At 45.5% G+C, this 22207-nt stretch overlaps 1 protein-coding gene and 1 non-coding gene across 2 annotated transcripts in view; one reads left to right on the top strand and one right to left on the bottom strand.

Annotated features, from left to right (window-relative positions):
- The window catches only part of LOC133116879 (receptor tyrosine-protein kinase erbB-4-like), a 235788-nt gene that overhangs the window by 29572 nt on the left and 184009 nt on the right, over window positions 1–22207 (bottom strand). The window contains exons 12-20 of the mRNA XM_061226882.1: window positions 21364–21563; window positions 19590–19722; window positions 14284–14377; window positions 11100–11254; window positions 10123–10167; window positions 5362–5494; window positions 2800–2922; window positions 2280–2378; window positions 829–1014 (exon numbers count right to left, since the gene is read on the bottom strand). Of these exons, the coding sequence (XP_061082866.1) occupies window positions 829–1014; window positions 2280–2378; window positions 2800–2922; window positions 5362–5494; window positions 10123–10167; window positions 11100–11254; window positions 14284–14377; window positions 19590–19722; window positions 21364–21563 (1168 nt within the window). The remainder of the gene's footprint in view (window positions 1–828; window positions 1015–2279; window positions 2379–2799; window positions 2923–5361; window positions 5495–10122; window positions 10168–11099; window positions 11255–14283; window positions 14378–19589; window positions 19723–21363; window positions 21564–22207) is intronic.
- Window positions 20538–20648, top strand: trnal-caa (transfer RNA leucine (anticodon CAA)). Its single transcript has 2 exons — window positions 20538–20575; window positions 20603–20648. It is a non-coding gene; the product is annotated as a tRNA-Leu (tRNA).

Here is a 22207-nt window from a genome sequence, read left to right as displayed (position 1 = left end):
CATACGTTCCCTCTTATCTTCCCCGCCCAATAGCATTTGGTGGAACTGGCGCTAACGCTGTGAATTTACAATCAAACGACAGAGTCGTCGTGAACCGGTTCACACTCTATTATGACCTTCTAGCACAAAGGAAAGAAGCTATAATTCAGAATTGTGATTATAGTTCACTCAGAGGGGACTGATGCATTATTCGGTTACATCAGTGACTCTGTTCTCTGGGCCATCTGGAAAAGTACCACATCTTTTCGGATCATAAGGCTGCCACATACAATAAAGCCTTTATGCCTTGCTGCGATTCAATTAAAGCATCTGCTGTGTCTAAATACTCACAGGACAGAGTTAGTGTCTGTTCAGAAGCAAGGGAAAGGTGAAAGACTATCCTTCATCTCAGCATGAATGCCTTCCATCAGAAACACCAAGATTCAGAGATGAAGTAGAACTTCTAAAATTTAATTGTGCAGTTATACCTCAGTCTCAGAGTAATGAAAGTATATGTGTGTGTAGACCCCAGCTCTACCAGTGTCAGCTGACCCCAGCGTGGGGCAAATATACGTGTGTGTGTGTGTGTGTGTACATCCCTGCTCTATCTGGGTGAGGGATCTCAGTGTGGGGAAAGAACACGTGTGTACACCCCCTGCTGTACCTGTTTCAGGTGAAAGTATACGTGTGTGTACACCTCCATGATCTACCTGCCTCAGGTGAGCCCAGTGAGGGGAAAGTATACGTGTGTGTTCACCCCTTGCTCTACCTGTGTCAGCAGACCCCAGTGTAGGGAAAGCACACGCGTGTATACCCCCAGGGTCTTCCTGTGTCAGGAGCGCTCCTCACCTTGGCGATCTGCACACACCAGTTGAGCAGCAGCTGGGAGCCGATGTTGTCCTTGTGCTCGTGGACGTAGTCCAGCAGGCAGCCGTGGGGCATGAGCTGGGACACCAGCTGCAGGGTGGGGCTCAGGCAGACCCCCAGCAGCCGCACCAGGTGGGGGTGCTCCATGGTGGCCATGATCAGGGCCTCCTGGAGGAGAGACACACTCAGGCCACTCACCTCCATAACACGGTGAATCGTTCACTATTTCAACCTCTATCACCATCAATTACAGCTGTGGCAATTCAATGCAAAAGCAGCCTCTATGGAAACATGTCTAAAATGTGATGCAAACACACTGTATATATATATATATATATATATATATATATATGTGCACATAAATATACACATCAAATAGTTTTGAAAACTTTAATTCGATGAGGAGTCTACAACAAGAGCCTCGTTTAAAAACAGAAGATATGCAGAAATATGATCATGAATAATATCCCGTCTCCAATAAAGAAAAGTGCTCATCAATATCCCACTGCAATGCAGTTAGCATGTGGGAGCCAGCTAGCTACACACTGTACATTACTGGTCAGTCAATCTGATATATTTAAATGAGATGCTTATTTAGTAAATCAGAATGTAGCAGCAGGAAGGCAGTTTGGAATAGACCCCCAACCCTGTTTGGGATCCCCTATTCTTCACAAAGAGCCCATTTTCTCTTCTATTACAGCTGAAACCTTCCAATCTGAAGCAAATCATGAATATTTCCACAGATGTGGTTACTGGTAATAAAGGTGCCAATGGGTGATCATCTCTTCATCAACACTCATGAACTATTCTCATTATTTTCCCATTATTAAATTTCTTGGGAAACTGGAAATTGTTCGAAAATTCCTAGGAACCCATTTCATGGGGTTAAACCCAAGCGCAGCCATGTGTTATCATGAGTGCACACGCGTGTGGGTGTGTGTGTGTGTGTGTGAATGCATACGGCTACACCATTACCTCACACTCATAACTCATGACAAACTGAAACGTCTAGAGAAAATGTAAAAAAATAGATGCGTGGTATTGGGTGATATCCCATCATCCCTTGCAGCTGGCATATTTATCTCAGTCACACAGTGGTGTGAGTCCCTCGTGTCTCATTAGCTCTCAAGTCTGCTCCACATTCAAAGTGGGCACTCTCACTCACTGCCTATGGGGGTGCCTAGGGCTGTCACCTGTCCACAACACACACACACAGAGACAAACACACACACACACACACACAGACAAACACACACACACACACACACACACGCCACAGTGTCGTGAATGCACATTACATTTGCATAATCTCCAGTGGCTCCCTGTTAGACAGTATAATGATGCTTGTTTTGAATGAGTATGCCGGGCGTGTTGTATCCGCGCAGAGCAAAGGCCACTGACTGAGCGGCGCTGTGTGAGGGTGTGTTACTCACGTCCATAAACTCCACGCTGGCCTTGGGACCCGTCGCCTCGTTCAGAATCTTAATGGCCACAGGAATCTTCACAGTCTCCCCCTCCGGTACCCAGATCCCCTGATTCAGACACAACACTGTCAGCTTTCAGAAGAGTACGCGCACGCACACACACACACACACACACACACACACACATTTCTACAGACTTATGTGCAGATGTACCTATGTACACTAGACCTAGGTCAAATTTGAATCCAAGACAATTATGGATTTGACTCAGGTCTGATGTACACACACGGGCACACAGAGACACACACACACACACACATGTGCTCAGACACAAAGTGAGTGGAAAGGGATTCACAGGGTCCCTGCAGAACAGGTGCACAGTGCATGTGGTGATATCACTCATGACTAAGGGCGTGCACTCGGGTAACACAGAGAGTGACCCGATCTCCACTGCTGCGTCTGTGTGAATGTTGGGGATAAAACGTTACAGGAACACTAAGAGAACGTGGTGGGGGGGTACGGCTTTTACCTTGTAGACGATGCCGAAGGCCCCTGAACCCAGCACCTTCACCCTCTTCAGTTCAGTCTCCTTCAGGATGCGCAGCTGGGCCTGGTTAGGGGCCGTGCCACTGGGGGTCAGGGGCTCCACCAGCTTCAGGAGAAGGGACACAATCCGCCAGTCAATCAGCCAGTCAGCCAATCAATCAATCAATAAATCAATCAATCAGCCAGTCAACCAAACAGTCAATCAATCTTTCAATCAATAAGATGGGCAATGACAAAAAAAAGGACATGTATAAGAAAAATAGCACATTTTCTCAATTACATTCATTGCATTTTCAACCTCACTCACAGAGTGAGAGAGAGAGACGGGGAGAGAACAGTTGAGAGGGGTAACAATTGCAGATGAACCAGAAGTGTGTGACTCCCTGTATCATTAGCGCAGAAGTGCTTGAGAAAACTCTCCCAGCAATGCAGAGACATTATGTTCAGACATGACCAGCAGCTTTAAAGACCAAAGTGCTTTTCCACTGAAACGAGACACATCCAGAACTGAGGACAGGGGGCCGGGAGGGGGGTGCAGGGGCCTCACAGCAGAGTCTGACAACAGGAGAGAGCGTCAGAGCGCAGTCTGACCACAGGAGAGAGCGTCAGAGCACAGTCTGACCACAGTCTGACCACAGGAGAGAGCGTCAGAGAGCAGTCTGACAACAGGAGAGAGCGTCAGAGCACAGTCTGACCACAGTCTGACCACAGGAGAGAGCGTCAGAGCAGGGTCTGACCACAGGAGAGAGCGTCAGAGCACAGTCTGACCACAGGAGAGAGCGTCAGAGCACAGTCTGACCACAGGAGAGAGCGTCAGAGCACAGTCTGACCACAGGAGAGAGCGTCAGAGCAGGGTCTGACCACAGGAGAGAGCGTCAGAGCAGGGTCTGACCACAGGAGAGAGCGTCAGAGCACAGTCTGACCACAGTCTGACCACAGGAGAGAGCGTCAGAGCACAGTCTGACCACAGGAGAGAGCGTCAGAGCACAGTCTGACCACAGGAGAGAGCATCAGAGCACAGTCTGACCACAGGAGAGAGCATCAGAGCACAGTCTGACCACAGGAGAGAGCGTCATAGCACAGTCTGACAACAGGAGAGAGCGTCAGAGCACAGTCTTACCACAGGAGAGAGCGTCAGAGCACAGTCTTACCACAGGAGAGAGCGTCAGAGCACAGTCTGACCACAGTCTGACCACAGGAGAGAGCGTCAGAGCAGGGTCTGACCGCAGGAGAGAGCGTCAGAGCAGGGTCTGACCACAGGAGAGAGCGTCAGAGCAGCCTCATCTCATCAGGGAGCTGTCCTGCTGAAATCATGCAGCTGAGCTCTGAGAGAGGAACTGTCCAGTGCTCTGCAGTAAACCGAGGTGCTGAAACGGCAGTCCTCCTGCATCCACAGTGCTGCCTTTCATAAGTATTCTACAGCTATGTCTCTGCCTGCACCCTTTCAATGTACATTACACACTGCCTGCCACTCACTGTCACTGACTCACTGTCACTGACGGTGAGGAGCCCAGAATCGCACAAGGAATATGAATGCTGTCTTTGTCCTGTCCATGCATCTTTGTACAATTGTGAGGATTTCTGTGTGTACAAGAGAAAATAGTTTGTGTATTTGTGCTTTTTAGAGACAGAGTGAGTGTGTGTGTGTCTGTGTGAAAGAGTGAGTATGAGAGAGAATGTGTGTGTGTGTGTGTGTGTTTGTAGTATGCAGTATGTAATAACTGCTCTTTGGAAATGTTGTTCCCTTCAGAGTCATTCTGCCACTGAAAATCAGTGATGTCTCCCTGACCCATATACATCAGCAGAACATGCGATTCCAGATTTAATAATCTGCATTTAACTTTTAGTTTTAAAGTGCTTAGGTAACACAAACTCAGTATCAGGCCAATGAAGCCAGTTTGAAGTGCACTGAGAGAGAAGGGTGAACACAACGCTCCCGTGGGAAAACAGCACAGAGCAGGCTGATGTCTAACCTGAGGGTTCCCAAACCAGCACATCTGAGCTCATTAGAGTCGGTGAGCAGGAACAAACATGGCCTTGTTTTCGGCCTCTCCGCGTTTGTGTACCATCCAGTCCCTCGCTGTTACGCAACCTAATTAGTGCTCTTTTTAATCAACTCTTCCCCCTCTTTGGGCACTAACAATCCTGCAGATGCTTTCATGAACTTGTTTTCATTGAAGATCATGTGCAGGGGTGGAGGGGGGGGCAGAACAGGAAAGGAGAGAGGCCTCTCTACATTCACACTTCTTTTTAATCACCACGTTAACCTATTAATCTTCCTTTTTGGAAGTTTTGAAATTCCTGGGCAAACTTGTCCAGCTAGTTCCGCAGATCACAAATCAGTTTTACCATACCATTTTCACTCTTTAGTCATATATAGGTTAAGGCTGAGAGAGGCATATTCTCTGTCCACATAGGTGAAGCAGAGGTGAGTTTGGCTCACATCACAACCAGCATAAAAATGGACACCAGACATGAAAGTTGAAACTCGGAGCAGCTTTCTGGGAGACCTTGCAGAAGTATTCCTGGAGGTGCGGAGGCTCACCTCTGTCTCCAGGAAACGGCGCAGGGCCCGTTTTTTCTTGATGCTCTTGCGGCGGACGGAGACCGCCACGCTGAGCGCGATGATGACCACCACGAACAGACCCCCGATCACTCCGGCCGCGATGAGCGGGGTCCTGCAGGGACAGGGAGAGAGAGAGAGAAGGTAAGTACCGCAGGAACAGGGAGAGAGAGAGAAGGTAAGTACTACTGGTATAGGGAGAGAGAGAGAAGGTAAGTACTGTATGGATAGGGAGGGAGAGAGAGAAGGTAAGTACCACAGGAACAGGGAGAGAGAGAAGGTAAGTACTGCTGGGATAGGGAGGGAGAGAAGGTAAGTACTGCTGGGATAGGGAGGGAGGGAGAGAAGGTAAGTACCACAGGGACAGAGAGAGAGATGGTAAGTACCACAGGGACACAGAGAGAGAGATGGTAAGTACTGTATGGACAGGGAGGGAGAGAGAGAAGGTAAGTACCACAGGGACAGAGAGAAAGAGAAGGTAAGTACTACAGGGACAGAGAGAGAGATGGTAAGTACTCCAGGGACAGATAGAGAGATGGTAAGTACCACAGGGACAGAAAGAGAGAGAAGGTAAGTACTACAGGGACAGAGAGAGAGATGGTAAGTACTCCAGGGACAGAGAGAGAGAGAAGGTAAATACTGTAGGGAAGTAAATAAATCTCAATCTAGTGATGAGCTCGACCACTACATCTCTGTGTGGTCCACACTCAGGAATTCCCATTCTGAGTGTGCCGGCTCTGTAACCCAGGGAAACAGGGCTTCAGGCCCCACTGCATCATGGACAATGGTGTCCTCCAGCCAATAGGAACCCTGCAGTCAGTCTGCAGCAGCTGCAGGAGAAGCGGGGATCACTGGAGCAGTACCTGCGCAACTCCTCTGCAAGCTCCTCGAATCCAAGCTAAAAATAAGCAGCAGCTAGTGTGCAGCGCTTAACCAGTGTCCTAGAGGTGGCTGCACCCATAGCTTACAAATAAGGCCTGGAATTCCACACTCTTCAGAAATAAAGGTACAGTGGAGGAACATTATTGATCTTTAAGGAACACATTTCCCAAATCGACACCAGAAGGTACAATTATGTTCTCTCTGGGAGCTAATAAGAAACCAGCAAGCAATGAAGGTACAAATGAATTATGCATTGCAGAGTAGAGGTACAATTGTATGTATCTACAGGGTACCACCCCAGGGACAAGCGTTTGTACCCATTTAGGCACTTTTTAGACCTTTTTGGAGAATGCAAACTGAAATTAAAATACAGCACTGAGGTGAAGGGTTGAGTTAGCTGGCTGTTTAATGGGCCTCCATTCTGTGAAAGGTGGGTCAGTCGGAGGGCCGAGGCGACGCCCGCAGGAGCCTGTCAATCAGCGGCTCGAAGCCCCCCCCTCTCCACGGTTGGTTATTAGCCAGGCATGCGTCTGTTCATCAGCCCTGACCACGCTCCTTCCCTCTTGATAAGCGGGCTTATTTCTCCGCTGCTCAGACACTTCAGACACTGAAACCGGGGGAAATCACACCAGCCAGATAAGTGTGGCCGATCTCATTAAACCTAATCACACTCAGCTCATTTTCGCTCGAAAGCGCATAAAGGAAGATGAGCTCCCGGCTTTCTGTGAAACGCATTCATTTAACGTAAAGAGGCGGAGTAGAACAGGGGCACTGGGGGGGGTCTGCGTATAAAATACAGCTGAAAGAGATATACTCGCCAATGCATTCACGCAACTTATCATTACAACATATTGACCGTGGGAAAATAATTAAGGTTTTTTTCCTTCACAACCTTTGAAGACTAATCAAATGGAAAACAACTTACGTGTGCTACAAATATTGAACACCCTTTGAATCATACATTTCTATCAGGTCAACCCATAGTGACTTTCAGTTTGTGAGTCTCTTAATAACGTGCATCATTATTAACCATTATTATCTCTTTACTCCATGTTGCATAATAAATCTACACTTAATAGAGTCGCACATTAACGATTTCATAATTTGAGTTGGTCGTTATGATAAAATACAGCATCTGTCCAAAACGGATAGGCCAGCCTGGACTCCCAGAGTCACTGGGACAAAGTACAGATAATGTAGCTCCTGCAGTAGCTAATGATCATGATGAAGCATCCCAGACTGTTCCCAGGTCAGTATCAGCCAGGTTAATACTGTAGCAACCCATTGTTCAGCTTATGGAGGCCGCTGTTCTGAGACCAGCATTCAGCATGCTCCCCTGCTCATCACAAAGCTGATTTAGATTAAATACAGGACGCAGGGTAACACAGCAGCACAAATGTTGATAGAGGTCCCTGTAATACATCCTATGCTGTTACCTTACACTTTACCTTATTACTGATTATGCTGATGCAGTGCTATGGTGCTGCGTTATTCCCAAATCAGTTCTGCTCCACACAATATAGCTATTTACCTGAATGCACCTGCTCCAGAAAGTCAATTTCAATTCTTATGCAGGACAAGTATGCACTACACAGGAAAACGGTGCACGATACTCTACTACACATTACACTGTTACGCACATGACATGCTTGTTTTTTTGCAATGGCTCAAAACATTTGAGAGCTGGGCTAATTTTTTTAGAAACAGATAAGGCTTACAGGGGTTCTAGTGAGACATCATTTGGGGGGTCCATACACAGTGGACATCATATTATGTGCATGTGAACAGACACTCATTATCCATGCTAAAACCTACAGTGAGTATTACAGAAAATAGAGCACAATAAGCCGATGTCCTATCTGATAGACTCTCTGTCGGTATTAGTGCAGCCATTGGCCGTCAGGACCTGGACACAGCCAGGCATGGAGAACGCTCTGTGCGTTTGAGTCCTACGCCTTCAGCCAACTCCCCCTTGACTCAGTGTCCTCACCTCACCACGTTCTAAGTTTCTGATTGGCCTAATCACTCAGCACAGAGTGTCCCTCCCCCCACACACTCCCCACACTCAGGGGGCCTTCGTACTTGTATACAAATTACCAAGTCCTGTCTCCGCCTCGACCGCTAAACGATTCAGCCGGGCCGGCCGCGTACGTGTATCGTTTTAATATCGCACTCACTTCGATTTCTCCTGCGCGAGACTCGCCGCGGTCCCTCGTCCTATTAATCCCAAATTAATTTGCTGTGTTTCCACCAGGCCCGGCGTCTCCGCGACTTTGTGTTTGTTAAAACCCATTTTCTGTAAATTGCCGAAGCCGATCGGCTACCCACCCCAGGGGGGGGGGACGAGCCGAACTCCGCGGGCGCTATCAGGGCCCCGGGAACGTTCAGCCATCGGCGAGCGCAATTAATCACCGGCAACCTGTTCCCTCCCTCCCCGCTGCGCGCATTACCGCTCCGTCTGCGGTGGGTCCGCGCTGATAACACGGACGGGGCTGACAGAGCGGCTTTCAAACTGCCCACGCAGCACCGCGGGCATAGACCGGCCCTTTTCATAACGTTACTGGAACGTTCCGCCAGCGTTAGGATATTGCCACTACATTGCGGCAACGTTGTGAGAATGTTTTGTGTCTTTCGTGTTCGTGTATGTCGCATCACTTCGCCCCAATAACCACAACAGACTGACTGATAAAGGCAGGCCACCTATGACTAGGAAGTGATATAGTCTGTACAGTACGCCAACTTTGATCAAGATACGATATGTAGTAAGGCAGCCTTGCCCTAAATTATATTTTATGAATTGCAATAAAACAATCGTAATAATATTAGGACTGTTCTTATGCGCACACAATGTAAGGAAGAACATCATTCATATAGGGTATATCGACAGTGCCCTCCATAATGTTTGGGACAAAGACACCTCGTTTATTTATGTGCCTCTGTACTCCGGGCCCATTGTCAGATTTTAATAAAGGGCATTTCTTTAAAAATTTCGATTTCACCATGCAGAAATTACAGCAGTGTTTATATATTGCCTGCCCCCCCCACCCAATTTCAGGGCACCATAATGTTTGGGACACAGCAAAGTTATGTAAATGAAAGTAGTCATGTTTAATATTTTGTTGCATATCCTTTGCATGCCATGACTTCCTGATGTCTGTGACCCAGGAACAGAGTTTATAGGTCACAATACAAAAATAATTGTTTTTCCTGACATATTTTCCTGTTGAACTCATACATATATTCAGGAGAAACAATTATTTTCGTATCTACTGCATATCTGGTAGCAGCACTGTGGTTTGAGGCACATTTGATACCCTGGACCCTTAAAGCAAATAAGGCAAATAAATAAATTATGGGTTTTTAACATCGTGGAGGGCACTGTATATGTATGTGTGTTTTCAGGAGTGCAAACTCAACTTGATTTTTCTGGACTGTATATAAATAATCTACAATAATAGTCAACAATAAGAACCAACAATAAGAACCAACAATAAGAAACACACAACCTTCACGAACAACCAAAGCCTGCTCTCCCTCAGCAAACCATCCCAATGAGAATTCAGCTCGGGCTGAGCATAACAGTGAACAAGCAGGAGTCTACTCCAACAACAGCAAAACGACTTAAGAGGCCCAGACCATCACCTGAGTTTGACACAAAATGGAGCCGGCTCCCCCTCGCACTGCCAGTGTTGTGTGCACACGTGCAGAACAGCACTTTAACACCATCGATCCCTGACTGACAATGAAGCACCTGAAGTTTATAGAGTGCCAGGGCTCACGGTGTGATAGGCGTCAGATAGAGAAGGAACAAATGAGAGAAACAGAGAGAGATATGGAGGGATATGGATTGGAAGAGAATACCTGTCCATCATCCCCATACAGTCTTGGATCCTGGGCCCGGTGCACCTGAGAGGAATAAAGGAGATGGTTATTAAAACATGATAAGCGGCGACACGTGTGGCAGCGTGTGAATCTACACACACACACACACACACACACACACACACACACAGGACTCTTCTGAATGGAATGCACCGTAGTAATCACAGAGGATCAGAGGGATCCAGATAGTAACCGTGTGTGACCACTGTCGCCGTGGATAAGAAAAGGCGTACGTCCCAAAAGGGCTGAGGTACTGCAGGCGCTTTGACAGCGGAGGAGAGATGAGAGGAAAGTCAATAATATTATCTCAACCCACCCCTCCCCTCCTCACACACACAGACACACACACACACTATCTCTCTCTCTCGTCCATATGTGAACTCTCTCTCTCTATATATTCTGTTTATTCACAGCGTGAGGCTTGCACTGAACCAGGGTACTACTGGAGCAATACGAAAAAATTGCTAAAGTCTGAGCAGTCTGTTGAGTCCAGCTGTATAGAGCAGTGTTGTCTAATCCTGACCTCCAGTTGACTCTACTTTCTCTCTCAGAAAAGTATTAGATATCCTACAGAAAGAGGGGATACAGAGTTGTGTCACCGCTGAATGCTGTGTCACCACTGAAATGCAATGGAAAGGGTAATACACTGTTAGTGGGACAAACGGTCTAGCACACAAGTTCAGTTTACAGTTTGCTTCCACAGAACACACACTCACATCACTCATTCAGTCAACCAAACACTAACGGAGTCTCATGTACAAACCATACACATACAAAAACACACACACGCACGCACGCACGCACGCACGCACGCACGCACGCACACACACACACACACACACACACACACACACACACACACACACACACACACACACACACACACACACACACACACACACACACACACACACACACACACACACACACACACACACACACTCTCTCTGACTTACCCCTGGGTGCAGTTAGAGTGGCAGGGGTGGCACTCCTTGTTGGCTTCAGCATATTTAAAGATGAAGCTATGGGCCCCCTGCAGGCCATCCGGACACTTCTCCACACAGTTGGGCCCGTCTTTGAAATGCAGGCACCTCACACAGTGATCAGCGCCCTGTCACACGATCGGAACGGGAGAGAGGAAGAGGCAGAAACACTGAAAAACCAGGCCATTACCCATAACCCTTAGAGTAGAAGATAAAACAGGACGGAGCTGAAGTGGTAAATGCAGACTCTACTATCCATGGGCGTGAAGACAGATGGCCAAATGAGGCCTGACTAACTCATATCAGCCGCACAAATTCAAACATTCACAAGACCAAGACGTATATAGTGCAGTGTATTGCCAGGCTGGGGAGGCCCTCAGCATCACGTAGTGAACGGACACCAAAAAGTAAAAAAAAATGGTGGGCTACTGCTGTTTATTAAAGAAAATAAAAAAATGTAATAAAATTCTCAAACAAAACTATAAGGCCAATGTGGCAACCCCAATATCCTACAAAGGTAAAGTAATAATAAAGCAAAAAAGAAACAGTAGTACCTTCACACATGAACCTGCGATATTGCCCACAACACTGAGCCTGAGCACCATGTAGCCCCATAACGAGGTAATTGGCCACAGCTACAGTGATTGCAATGAATCACAGCTGTGGCCATACCTGCATGAAGGGCCGGTGCTGCCACCTGGTGGACAGCACCCCAATGTCCCTTCCTGGCACTACAACAGTCAAACATAGGTGATGGAGAAAGAGGCCTACTAATGTTCAATAATTGAGTGAGTCTGTTTTTTGTGCTACAGTAGCCTGTAGTGACTACTTCTGCATAATGTGCTCATTTCACACAGAGGTTGACAAAATGAAGTGCATTTTGGATGATGGCGAATAGCCTCATCCACGGGTATGAGTGTCTACGCTTTTCTGTCCTCTCCACAAGGGCAGTACACAGAATGCAGTGGGAGCTGACCTCACTCTTCAGCATCCAGGCACGCCTCCCTGGCCCTTTATACACAGGACTGATCTCCATTAGAGGAGTTCTCACTTCATCGCCACAAAACTCCCATGCTGCAGTCATAAAATGTATTTATACAAGTGTCAGATCCCACAAATAAGGGTCTAAGGGACTCTCGTAAAAAGGTTGCTGGAATAGCAGTCTCATCATGAGCTTCTCACCGACTCATCTTAAAAATATGCCAGTTTCACATTTCCCCTCTGAAAAATATACCACTGTCCACATTCCTCTTTTTAAAATACACCTCTATTCATATTTAGGGACAGCGCTTACAGATTCAGGGGCCAGCCTCTGAACATATTTCAAGTTCGGCCCAACCTTGGAGGGGATATTTCCATCAAATACTAACGATGTCTGAGACAGATTGGACATGTTCAGCATGGAGGCGATTTTCAGAGCACTTATGGGAGAAACGTATTTGCTTGAGCGAAACGAAATGGATAAAAAAGAGCTTGGCATTCCGTTCCGTAATATTTATTCATATCAACTCAGCATCTGTATCTTCGACAAAGGCAGTAAATCAATTAGCAGGGAAATTGACAGGCCATCTGTGAGAGGGAACAGCATCGCTGGAGCATATGGTCAGACTAGAACGGGCAAAATCAGAACAGGTCTTGTGGTGAAATTTCTTGGCCTGAGCAAGCAGTATGGGACACCAGAACGCGATCTCTTACGAACACCCGGCGCCTGTTCCACAAAGCAGGATTACTGAGTCAGCTGGATAACTACGACCCTGACCCCGTCCCAAATCTGGAACCTGGGCTGAAGTAAAAAGAGCTGCTCTGGGTGTTACTGCTGCTTTGTGGAACAGGCCCCTGATGCCACAGGAAGTTCTCCGACCTCAGACTCAGCAGCCCCTCTGCTTGTGTTCCCACAATGCATTCTTCCTCAGCTATTGTGCTACTTCGTGGCATATGCAATAAATAAATAAATGCAAAATTAAATAAACAAATAATAAATAAATAAATAAATAAACAAACACAATTTCTTCATAGTGTTATGATCAGCTTACCCACCATATGTTTCTTTAATCTCATAGTGTTTTGCTTCTCTATTTACAGCAATAAATGTTCCTTTTTAATTAAAAATGACAAAAACTTCATACCAAAAAAATAAATACAAATCATGTGGGGGGTGGGGGGATTTTTGAAAAATATATGAAGACATTCTCATTTCAAGGTAAATTATACTGGAATGAGAATATTTTCTTAGGCAGAAATATAATTTGCAGAACTAATGTTCCATCTATTACTTTATTGCTATAGATAGTTCAAGGTCACACAGGTCTTTCAGGACAGTGAAAAGAGACATGGATTGTAACTAACTGTGACAGAGGCAGTGTTCAGTTTAACCAGCTGGCCAGCCATTTCCCAATGATGTTGTTTATGCAGGCAGACATTTTGGAAAGATTGATCATTTTAGATGGAGTACACATGGGCCATAATAAAGTGGGTGATGGCTGCCATGTTGGCTCCCTGGGAAAGAGCCAAAATGGGTGCCAGGCTTCTTCTGTCATGTAAACTGCTGTCTAGGTGTACAAATTATGTAAACTCTTCACCACTGTGGATTCCAGTCTGTTCTCATTGAGAGCCAGCCAATGTGCTGTCAACAGCCAGCCAGGAGCATAAAACATTGCCTGAGCTAATATCCCTTAATAACAATGAGCTAATTTTCTCCCAAAACCAAAACCCTGCAGCGTGTTTACTTTAGCCTGTCTCAAATAATCAGCACTCAGAGCGGTTTCGAGGAGCATGTTCTTTACCGACCGGATAACAGTGTTGTGGCTTTGGAAGGATCATCTGAAACCAGGCAAGGCCTCTCTGTTGAGAACTGAACTCTCTGTACTGGCTGATTCCTTTTTCTATTCATCAGAGGGACGGTAGATTCTGTCTCTCAGTGCCTCACTCGGCCAGATGATTCATGAGTGTGCACACTTCTCTGTAGATAAGCTATACCTTAATGTGGGGTAGGGTGGGGCGTAGGGGGAACCCAAATCTATTAGCTGTCCTACCTGTCTAGACTGGGCTTCACTGGGGTAGAAGCAGGACTCCGACTGTGACCATTTCCAACAGTATACATTTACTTGAGTAAGGGAGTTAGAGGGGAAGAGTGGAAGGTGTTCAGAGGGAATCTTACCGGGCCAACGCATGTCAACAAGTCATCGTCTGCCTTCTCACACTGAGGGTCACATTCCAGGCAAACAGACCCGTTAGCAAACTCACGGATATCCCTAGAAAAAGGCAGAGGGAGCGAGAGACATTTACCATACCATCTCAGTGAATACATAAAAGAAAGATCTTTCATGTCCCACTAGTTATTTTAATGTAATTTCCCTGTTTTCTGTGTTCCATTTATTTTTCATTTCAAATTATGGCAACATGACTGTGAAGCTGTCATGCCAATAAAGCTCGAATTGAATCTGAGAGAAGGACTGGAGGGGAAGGAGGAAAGCGGAGAGAGAGAGAGAGCAAAAGAGCACAAAAGAGAGGAAAATCAATATCTGCGTCTTCATTTCCAGCTCCTTGTGCTGGGTGACCTGTGTACTGGGTAATGGGAAGTGACTGGTCATTTGTGCTGCTGGGGAAAGCGGTATAACTCATTCGGCTCTGTGAGGTGGAGGTGCGGGCAGGTGGTGGAGGGGGGGGGGGGCGACTGATACAGGAATAAAGGTCTTCCTTTAACATCACAGTACTGAGTACTAAAATGAGACTTAAATGGATAGAATGCCTAAAGATGCTCAGACATTTCAGTGCAGGTTTTCTGTGCTCTATGACTCAATGAGTCAATCTCAAATAATGGGAAAGTGCAGAGTACAAATTCAAATTCAGCACTGCAACTAGCCGAGACAGTACACACGCCGTGCTTTTGCACAAATAGTTCTCTGCCTCTCTTGGTTAAAATCCACAGGTACAGGGATTCAAATAATTGAGTGACTGAGTGATCGTAGTCTGATATGAGCCAATCGGAATGTATAGTCTGTGATTAGTTTGATTCAGTCTCTCACTTATGAGCACTCTGGTGCCCCTTTCTCCCCTTTGACCCACATCCTGCAGTGCAGCACCTGTGTGCTCTTTCAGCTGTATTGCACTGCCTAACTGTGGGGCTAAGAGGAGCTCTAGAACCAGCCAAAACATACAGTATGATATGATATCAACTAGTTCTTAATCAGACAACGTCTTACACCATGCTGTTTGGTACAAGGCAAAGGCTTACGTCTACCACTGATCATTTTGATGGTGCACTACCCACAAAGGTTTTACCATGAAAGTAAAAATTAAGCTAATATCCTAGTTGTTTTAGCCTGTTCTTGACTACGGAGATACTATATATCAATATTCACTTCAATGGCTTTCTTTCCAAAATAGATGATGGCTACACTGGTACCTCTTTCTTGTTAAATGTATTAATGTATTCAACAATGCTACCTACTGTATTTACAAGAGCTAATCATCCCATACAATTATATTTCCAATTATTCTCTCAGACATAATAATCATCTTCTTTTTCATGTCCCAATAATTTCACTTGAAATTGAAAAGAAAAAAGCATTTAATTGTAAGGCTCCTAAAGACTAAAGAACGGCCTACCAACTTCTCTGAAATCTAAAATTAGATGGTATATCACAAGGGCTTTTATTCTGAAAAGAAATAAATACATTTCTCTATATGCCAGCAAAAGGTGAATCATTTCCAGTTGATAAAGGTGGTGTACATGCTCTTTGCTGGGCAGAGAGTAGCAGCTACTATGGTGTTTCAGAGAACTGGGAGAACTGCACATTCAAAGAAAGGGTTTTTTGGCTTGAGGGTAGAGGAGCCGTTTTTAGTTCTTTATGGAACCCTCCATCATTGGTGTGAAGTGTGACAGCTGCCTGATGGGGAGAACCTTTGAACTAGACAGGGTTCTTCTATGGAACCAAAGGGTTCCTTCTGGAACCATCGTTTTTCTGAGCGTGTGGGAGGGACTCATGTCTTTGGTACAGAACAGCTTCCTTCATTCATAATCATAGGAATATTAAATAAAAGTTATATAATATATAACTTTTCTAGACCAGGTGCTCGACAGGTAGCTCACGTGAGCATGATTAGAGAATGGAAGGGAGAATCATATCTTATCCCACAGTCTCACAGAGTGTGCCTACGCTGTTGTGTCGGCTGATTCTGATCAGTTTTACAGCCACAGGAATCGTGGCTGTAAAAAGAATTAACTGTGCGATGTCTTATGGTGTTGCTGTTTACTCTGTTCTAGTTTGTCATTTACTGCGCTATTTTAATGTGGTTGTATCTTTTTACTACTGGATTAATGTGCAAGTTAAGCAACTGAAATGGCAAGCACTGAGCAATCTGTATTGGGCAAAATGAACACCAAGTCTCCTTAGAACTGAACAAATATATTGAGGAATAAAACAATAGGAACCTGTTGCTACATAAACCCTACCACGGCATGGGCTGTTGTAATTTATCATTGACTCAGTTAAACAGTCAGAATGTTCAGCCAGAAATCTTTCTTTCACACAAGTCAGTGAATGAGAGAACGATATCGTTCCCTCAGAACGGGATTAATGAAGCTTCATTCTCCCATTTCCATCTTAAGAGGTGGAGAGAGAGACTTATCGAGTGGAGTTGGACTAATCGAATGCTTCCACATAGGCTAGCAATGGTGTTCAATTACCATCTTGATGGCAGCCATGTCGTGTAGAGTAATAAAGTGCTGCAGTAGGAGTCGTAGCGTGACTGTGCAAGTCTAAGGGTGGAGGAGCTGGATGGAACCATAGACCAACACAACACAGTGCCTGCTGTGTGACTTGGGGCTGAACTGAACCGAAAACTTTCAGGCAATGAGGTATGTAATGTATGAATACACTCTAAAATTAAGTATCATTGTAAATGTTTAAAATCTTCCAAATGTCCACTTCTAGGGGCAACTGGCTGGATATTATGCATCTCAGCAAAAAATAAGGACACAGTTATGTGATGACTGGTTGATTCTTTAATTTATTCATTCAAGCATCACAGATGGTCTGTATAGACCTACGGAAAAAAAGATTGTGCCTACCATCAGTTGGGGATTAAAGGTCAAACGTATAGACTGTATGTATGGTGGAATCTGTGACAACAATAACAACACATATAGTTGTATTAATAAAGTCCAATGAAAGCAGACATAAAATGTACAATATCTGAATATAAAGCACTGAGGGGTTTTGCTGCCAATTAAATATTAACTATATTAACTATAAAATTTAGTCAAAATACTTTTCTGTATGATTTAATTTTAAGGCTAATCTTTAGGGGTTCCACAGTAGCAAATTAGCTAAAATATTTTTGTGAATTAGTGTGTGTGCAATTGCCTGTCCATGAATTCCCTGTATCAATTCTGAAAAATCTCATTACAAAAATAAATTGCTTTAATTTCTGAACTCAGCACGCTCAGAGACCCCAAGGTGAATGTTTCCAGCAAGATTGGAGTCAACTGGCCACCCACCAATTAGCAATGGAAAGACTCCTCGGCAAAAGGCAACAGTTAACTGTTATTCTAACATATTATTGAATCACTAGCATGCAGTGCTTTTCAGTGTCTGACACTTCAGAGGCCAGGCAAAGGCGCATGCATGCACACAGACACTATTACACAGAATAAGCCAATATCAAGAATTATTCCAAACAGCAATGGCTAGCCAACACCCACCCCTTTCATGAAGATAACAAATAAACAAGAAATCAAATAAATACACTCACACACCATAATTCAATGGTCTTTTCTGCTCCCAACAGCTGATCAAAGGCCATTGTGTAAAACCTCTATGTGTGACACTTTGATTTAAACTGAAGACTGTTGATTTGGTTGAGGCAGGAAGAAGGCTCGACGTGTGTCGACAGGTGTGTCAATCGTGTAAGGATAACAAGTATGAGTGAGTGGGACCTGGTCCTCCGTTCAATGACCAGCGGCCAAATACAACCGTGACCTGCAGATACAGAGAGTAACTGCATCATGAGTGAGACTTTTAAAAAGCACTTCAAGGTGAGAATTAGAATAAACTAGCATACAGCAAACAGGACATTTATTTTCATACAGGACATGCAGTAAATCTTCATGCAGTAATCGTGTGCTGTACATATAATGTACTGCAGATGGTTACACATGGATCAAGGGATAAGCGGAATAAGCCTTTGAAATGGCAATGCATGCATGCCATATTTCAGAACGAAAAAGCTTACGAAAAAAACAAACATGTCCATTGCAGTCAGCCGTTTCTTATACTTGAGTCAACAAAACCGAACAGACTGCGAAATAAATAAAGCCTTATGCAAATTAAAATGATAATTTATCTCCGTGTTTAATGTCAGAAGACAGAAGAAACATGCTTCGCCTATGGGCAATGGAACATTCAGTAGTTTTGATTCAAGCTGCCTGGGTTTACTGGTGGCCTTTTACACCCAAGCTTGTTTCAGAGTCTGCCTCCGTGGCACTGAGCCAGTTCCATTTATAAAATCACAAAGAGCCAAAAACAAAAGAACAAAAAGACATTTTTTTGTTTCATTCCCATTAATCAGCTTGCTTCAGATATGAAAAAATAAATGAATAAATAAATAAATCTAGGCGAAACACACCACATCTGGCGAAAATAAAAGATGGTATCCGATCAAAAAGAGAAGAATGGGAAAAAACGGGGGGAAAAAATCATCTTTAATACCAACATGCTAGACTGTATCATGACCACATAAGCAATTTGTTACAAGAATCTGCTGCATCCAGCAACTGGGAACATGGTCCCACACCCTCTTCTCGTAATTTGTACACACTTCAAAGCAGGATAGAGGCCGAGAGCGCCCCCAGCAGGTGGGAAAGTGCCACAAACATTGTCATTGGCAGGTCTCAAAACAGGGCCACTGCGGGCTGGTTGAGGGCCCCCAGGAACTAAGAGGGGCTAACTCCCTCTGAGGGTGTGAAATGGGACATCCACGTGGATACGAAAAGTGTTTCGTGGATCCTTTTCCCAGTATGCAGGAAATGTAAATACTCCAAATTTGAAACTCAAGGAAAAAGATAACAGTGAGGAGGCATTTTGCGAGGCAGTTTCGTGTCGTCTGGTTCCCGAGCTTGCTGAGTGCAATGTTGGATGGTGTCTGCCAGCCCCCACAAATCTACTTTAATGACACATGAAAAACACTGATGTTGCACTTTCCAAGACTTGGGATACATGGGATAAATATCCCCTTCTCGGTGTGTGTGTGAGTCTGTGTGTGTGTGTGTGTGAGCGCGCGCGCAAGCGTGTGTGTGTGTGTGCGTGTGTGTGCATGGTGTTGCCAGATGCATTATCTGGGATAGTAAGAGTGCACAGGTATTCCCCGGGGTCTCATGGGTGTTTGTGATTCTCCCAGGATGCTGGAGACAGCCAGTCACAGGGGACAGGGGGTAGTGTGCCACGACGTGGCTATGCTTACCCTTCATACAGGTTGCACGAGTCCACACAAGTGCGCCCCCTACTGTAGAAACGACAGGACAGGCACTGGTCTGCTCCAGGACCCCAGCAGCCCCAGTCAGAGCACAGCGGGTCACACACCATCTGCTCCTGGGCTGTGAGTCAGCGGGGCACAAACAGCACACACGTAACATCTCTACGAAACTGGTATACCGTAGAATAAATGGGATTAAAGGGTTAATTACACCGAGGGGTGATACACAGGTATAGTATTGAAAAACGTTTGCATATGTTCCTACCATTTTAGTTATACCTGCAAATGAGATGAGGATATGGCTGTTCACCCCTTTCTCCTTTGATTTAATTTCAATTTCAATTTAGAACTGGTCGTTTGTAGGGATGGGAGGTAAACAGTACACAACATAGGGATTATTTATGAATGCATACCTTCAGCAAGCCAGCAAAGGGGAAGAGCTGTTGCCTTATTTTCAGGCACAACCAGAAACAAGTCCCATCATCCCCTACTCCCAGTCAGGTCAACCAATCACAACTGAACTACGCTTCTCCTAGTCTGACCTTTCGTGGGTGTATTCATGATGTACGGCGGTCCAGCTCATTGCCTAAAGCCAATTGCTATAGGCAGTGTATGTTCTGGTGCACTACCAGAAGAATGAATGATGAATGAACATCAAATTCTCTTTGTGTGTGTATGTGTGTCTAAATAAAACCAGTACAATAATAATTAGAACAAAAAGTATTATTCTGATAATGACAAAAATATTTAAATTCAGATAAAACTGCACATTATATTAATAATTTACGGTACTCCTGTGATATTCCTCACATCTTTTAAAAAGTTGTTTTTGGATGTTTCTGCGCATTATCAAGATATATATAACCTACTGATAACAGTTACTTTTCTATCCCTGCACAAGTTTCACCCTTTGACCATAGAACAGGAGGTACTGTTGTCAGGATGGCCGAGCGGTCTAAGGCGCCAGACTCAAGGCTGTTAGCCTTCCCGATAAAGGAGTGTTCTGGTCTCCGAATGGAGGCGTGGGTTCGAATCCCACTTCTGACAATACTTTATTTTCCACCTTGGGAAATGAACAGGCATGCAGGAATTCACTGTTTCACGAACAAGAGCTAGTTTGTATTGGGGCAGAGCGTGGCTACTGTGTGTGTCTGTGTTCACATTTGTGGACACTGCACTCACTGCCCTCCTTGAGGTTGTGTGAGTGCGTGTAATTCTGCATATGTGGGGGAGAGTGTGGCTACTCACTGCACTCCTTGAGAGTGTGTGTGTGTGCGTGTGTGAGTATGTTGGGGAGAGTGTGGCTACTCCCTGCTCTCCGTGGGGCTGTGTGTGTGTGTGTGTGTGTGGCTGTCTGTGTGTGTGTGTGTGTGTGTGCGTGTGTGTGTATGTTGGGGAGAGTGTGGCTACTCCCGGCTCTCCGTGGGGCTGTGTGTGTGTGTGTGTGTGTGTGTGTGTGTGTGTGTGTGGTTGTCTGTGTGTGTATGTGGGGAAGAGTGTGGCTACTCCCTGTTCTCCGTGGGGCTGTGTGTGTGTGTGTGTGTATGTTGGGGAGAGTGTGGCTACTCCCTGTTCTCCGTGGGGCTGTGTGTGTGTGTGTGTGTGTGTGTGTGTATGTGGGGAAGAGTGTGTGTACTCACTGCACTCCTTGAGAGGGTGTGTGTGTGCGTGTGTGTGTATGTTGGGGAGAGTGTGGCTACTCCCTGCACTCCGTGGGGCTGTGTGTGTGTGTGTGTGTGTGGGGAAGAGTGTGTGTACTCACTGCACTCCTTAGGGCTGCGGTTGTTGCGGACCATGGCCTTCTGGCTGTTGGTGCGGAACAGGCTGGTCCAGTTGATGGTGTTGTAGTAGCACAGCTGGCTGTTGTTGGTGATGTAGATGTTGCCGGCGCTGATCTCTCTCAGTGACTGCAGGTGTAGGGAGGAGATCCACTGCTGCTTGAGGATCAGGAGGGAGATACCACTGCAGGGGACGGGGGGGGGGGGGTTACGAGGTTCAGGAACAAGACACGGGTTAGGTCAAGTGCAGCAGGAAGCAAAAAGAGGGGGTCAAGCATGAGATTCAAGAATGAAAGACAGAGGATAGGGAAGAGACAGAATGGGGGGAAGAAAGAGAGATAATTAACATAACAAAAACACACGGTGTGAATTGAATAAATGAGTAAATGAGATGAGGAGAGGGAAGGAATAGGTAAAGACTCGGGGGGGGGGGGGCACAACAGAGGGATAACAAGGGTAAGGAGGAGGCAGGAAAACCATTTAGTTAAGGCAAGCGCTGTTATACAAACACTGTTTAACGAAGGTCAGTCACTGGACCTCTTCAGATCATTCATGATCTGTTAACACTGGTTCTCAGAAACAACACTGGATCCATGGAGATGGGAAAACTGAACAGTTCCCTTTCAATGACACCCTGAAGGAGGTTATGACCTGTGTGTAGAAGTCGGCCACTTACCTCAGCCTGTTTTGGATCAGAGGTCTTGTGGGGCCACCACACCCAAGGACCCAAGTAATACTACCTCACAGACTTTTAACTGAAGCGAATCTCCAGATGTCCAGGCTCAAATGACTCCAAGTTTCAGTGTCAGTTCTCAGCTAATTACTCCT

This window comes from Conger conger, chromosome 17 (assembly GCF_963514075.1).
Source record: "Conger conger chromosome 17, fConCon1.1, whole genome shotgun sequence".
NCBI lineage: Eukaryota > Metazoa > Chordata > Actinopteri > Anguilliformes > Congridae > Conger > Conger conger.
Note: the sequence above shows the minus strand (reverse complement) of the source record. Positions and strands in the feature narration are given on the sequence as shown.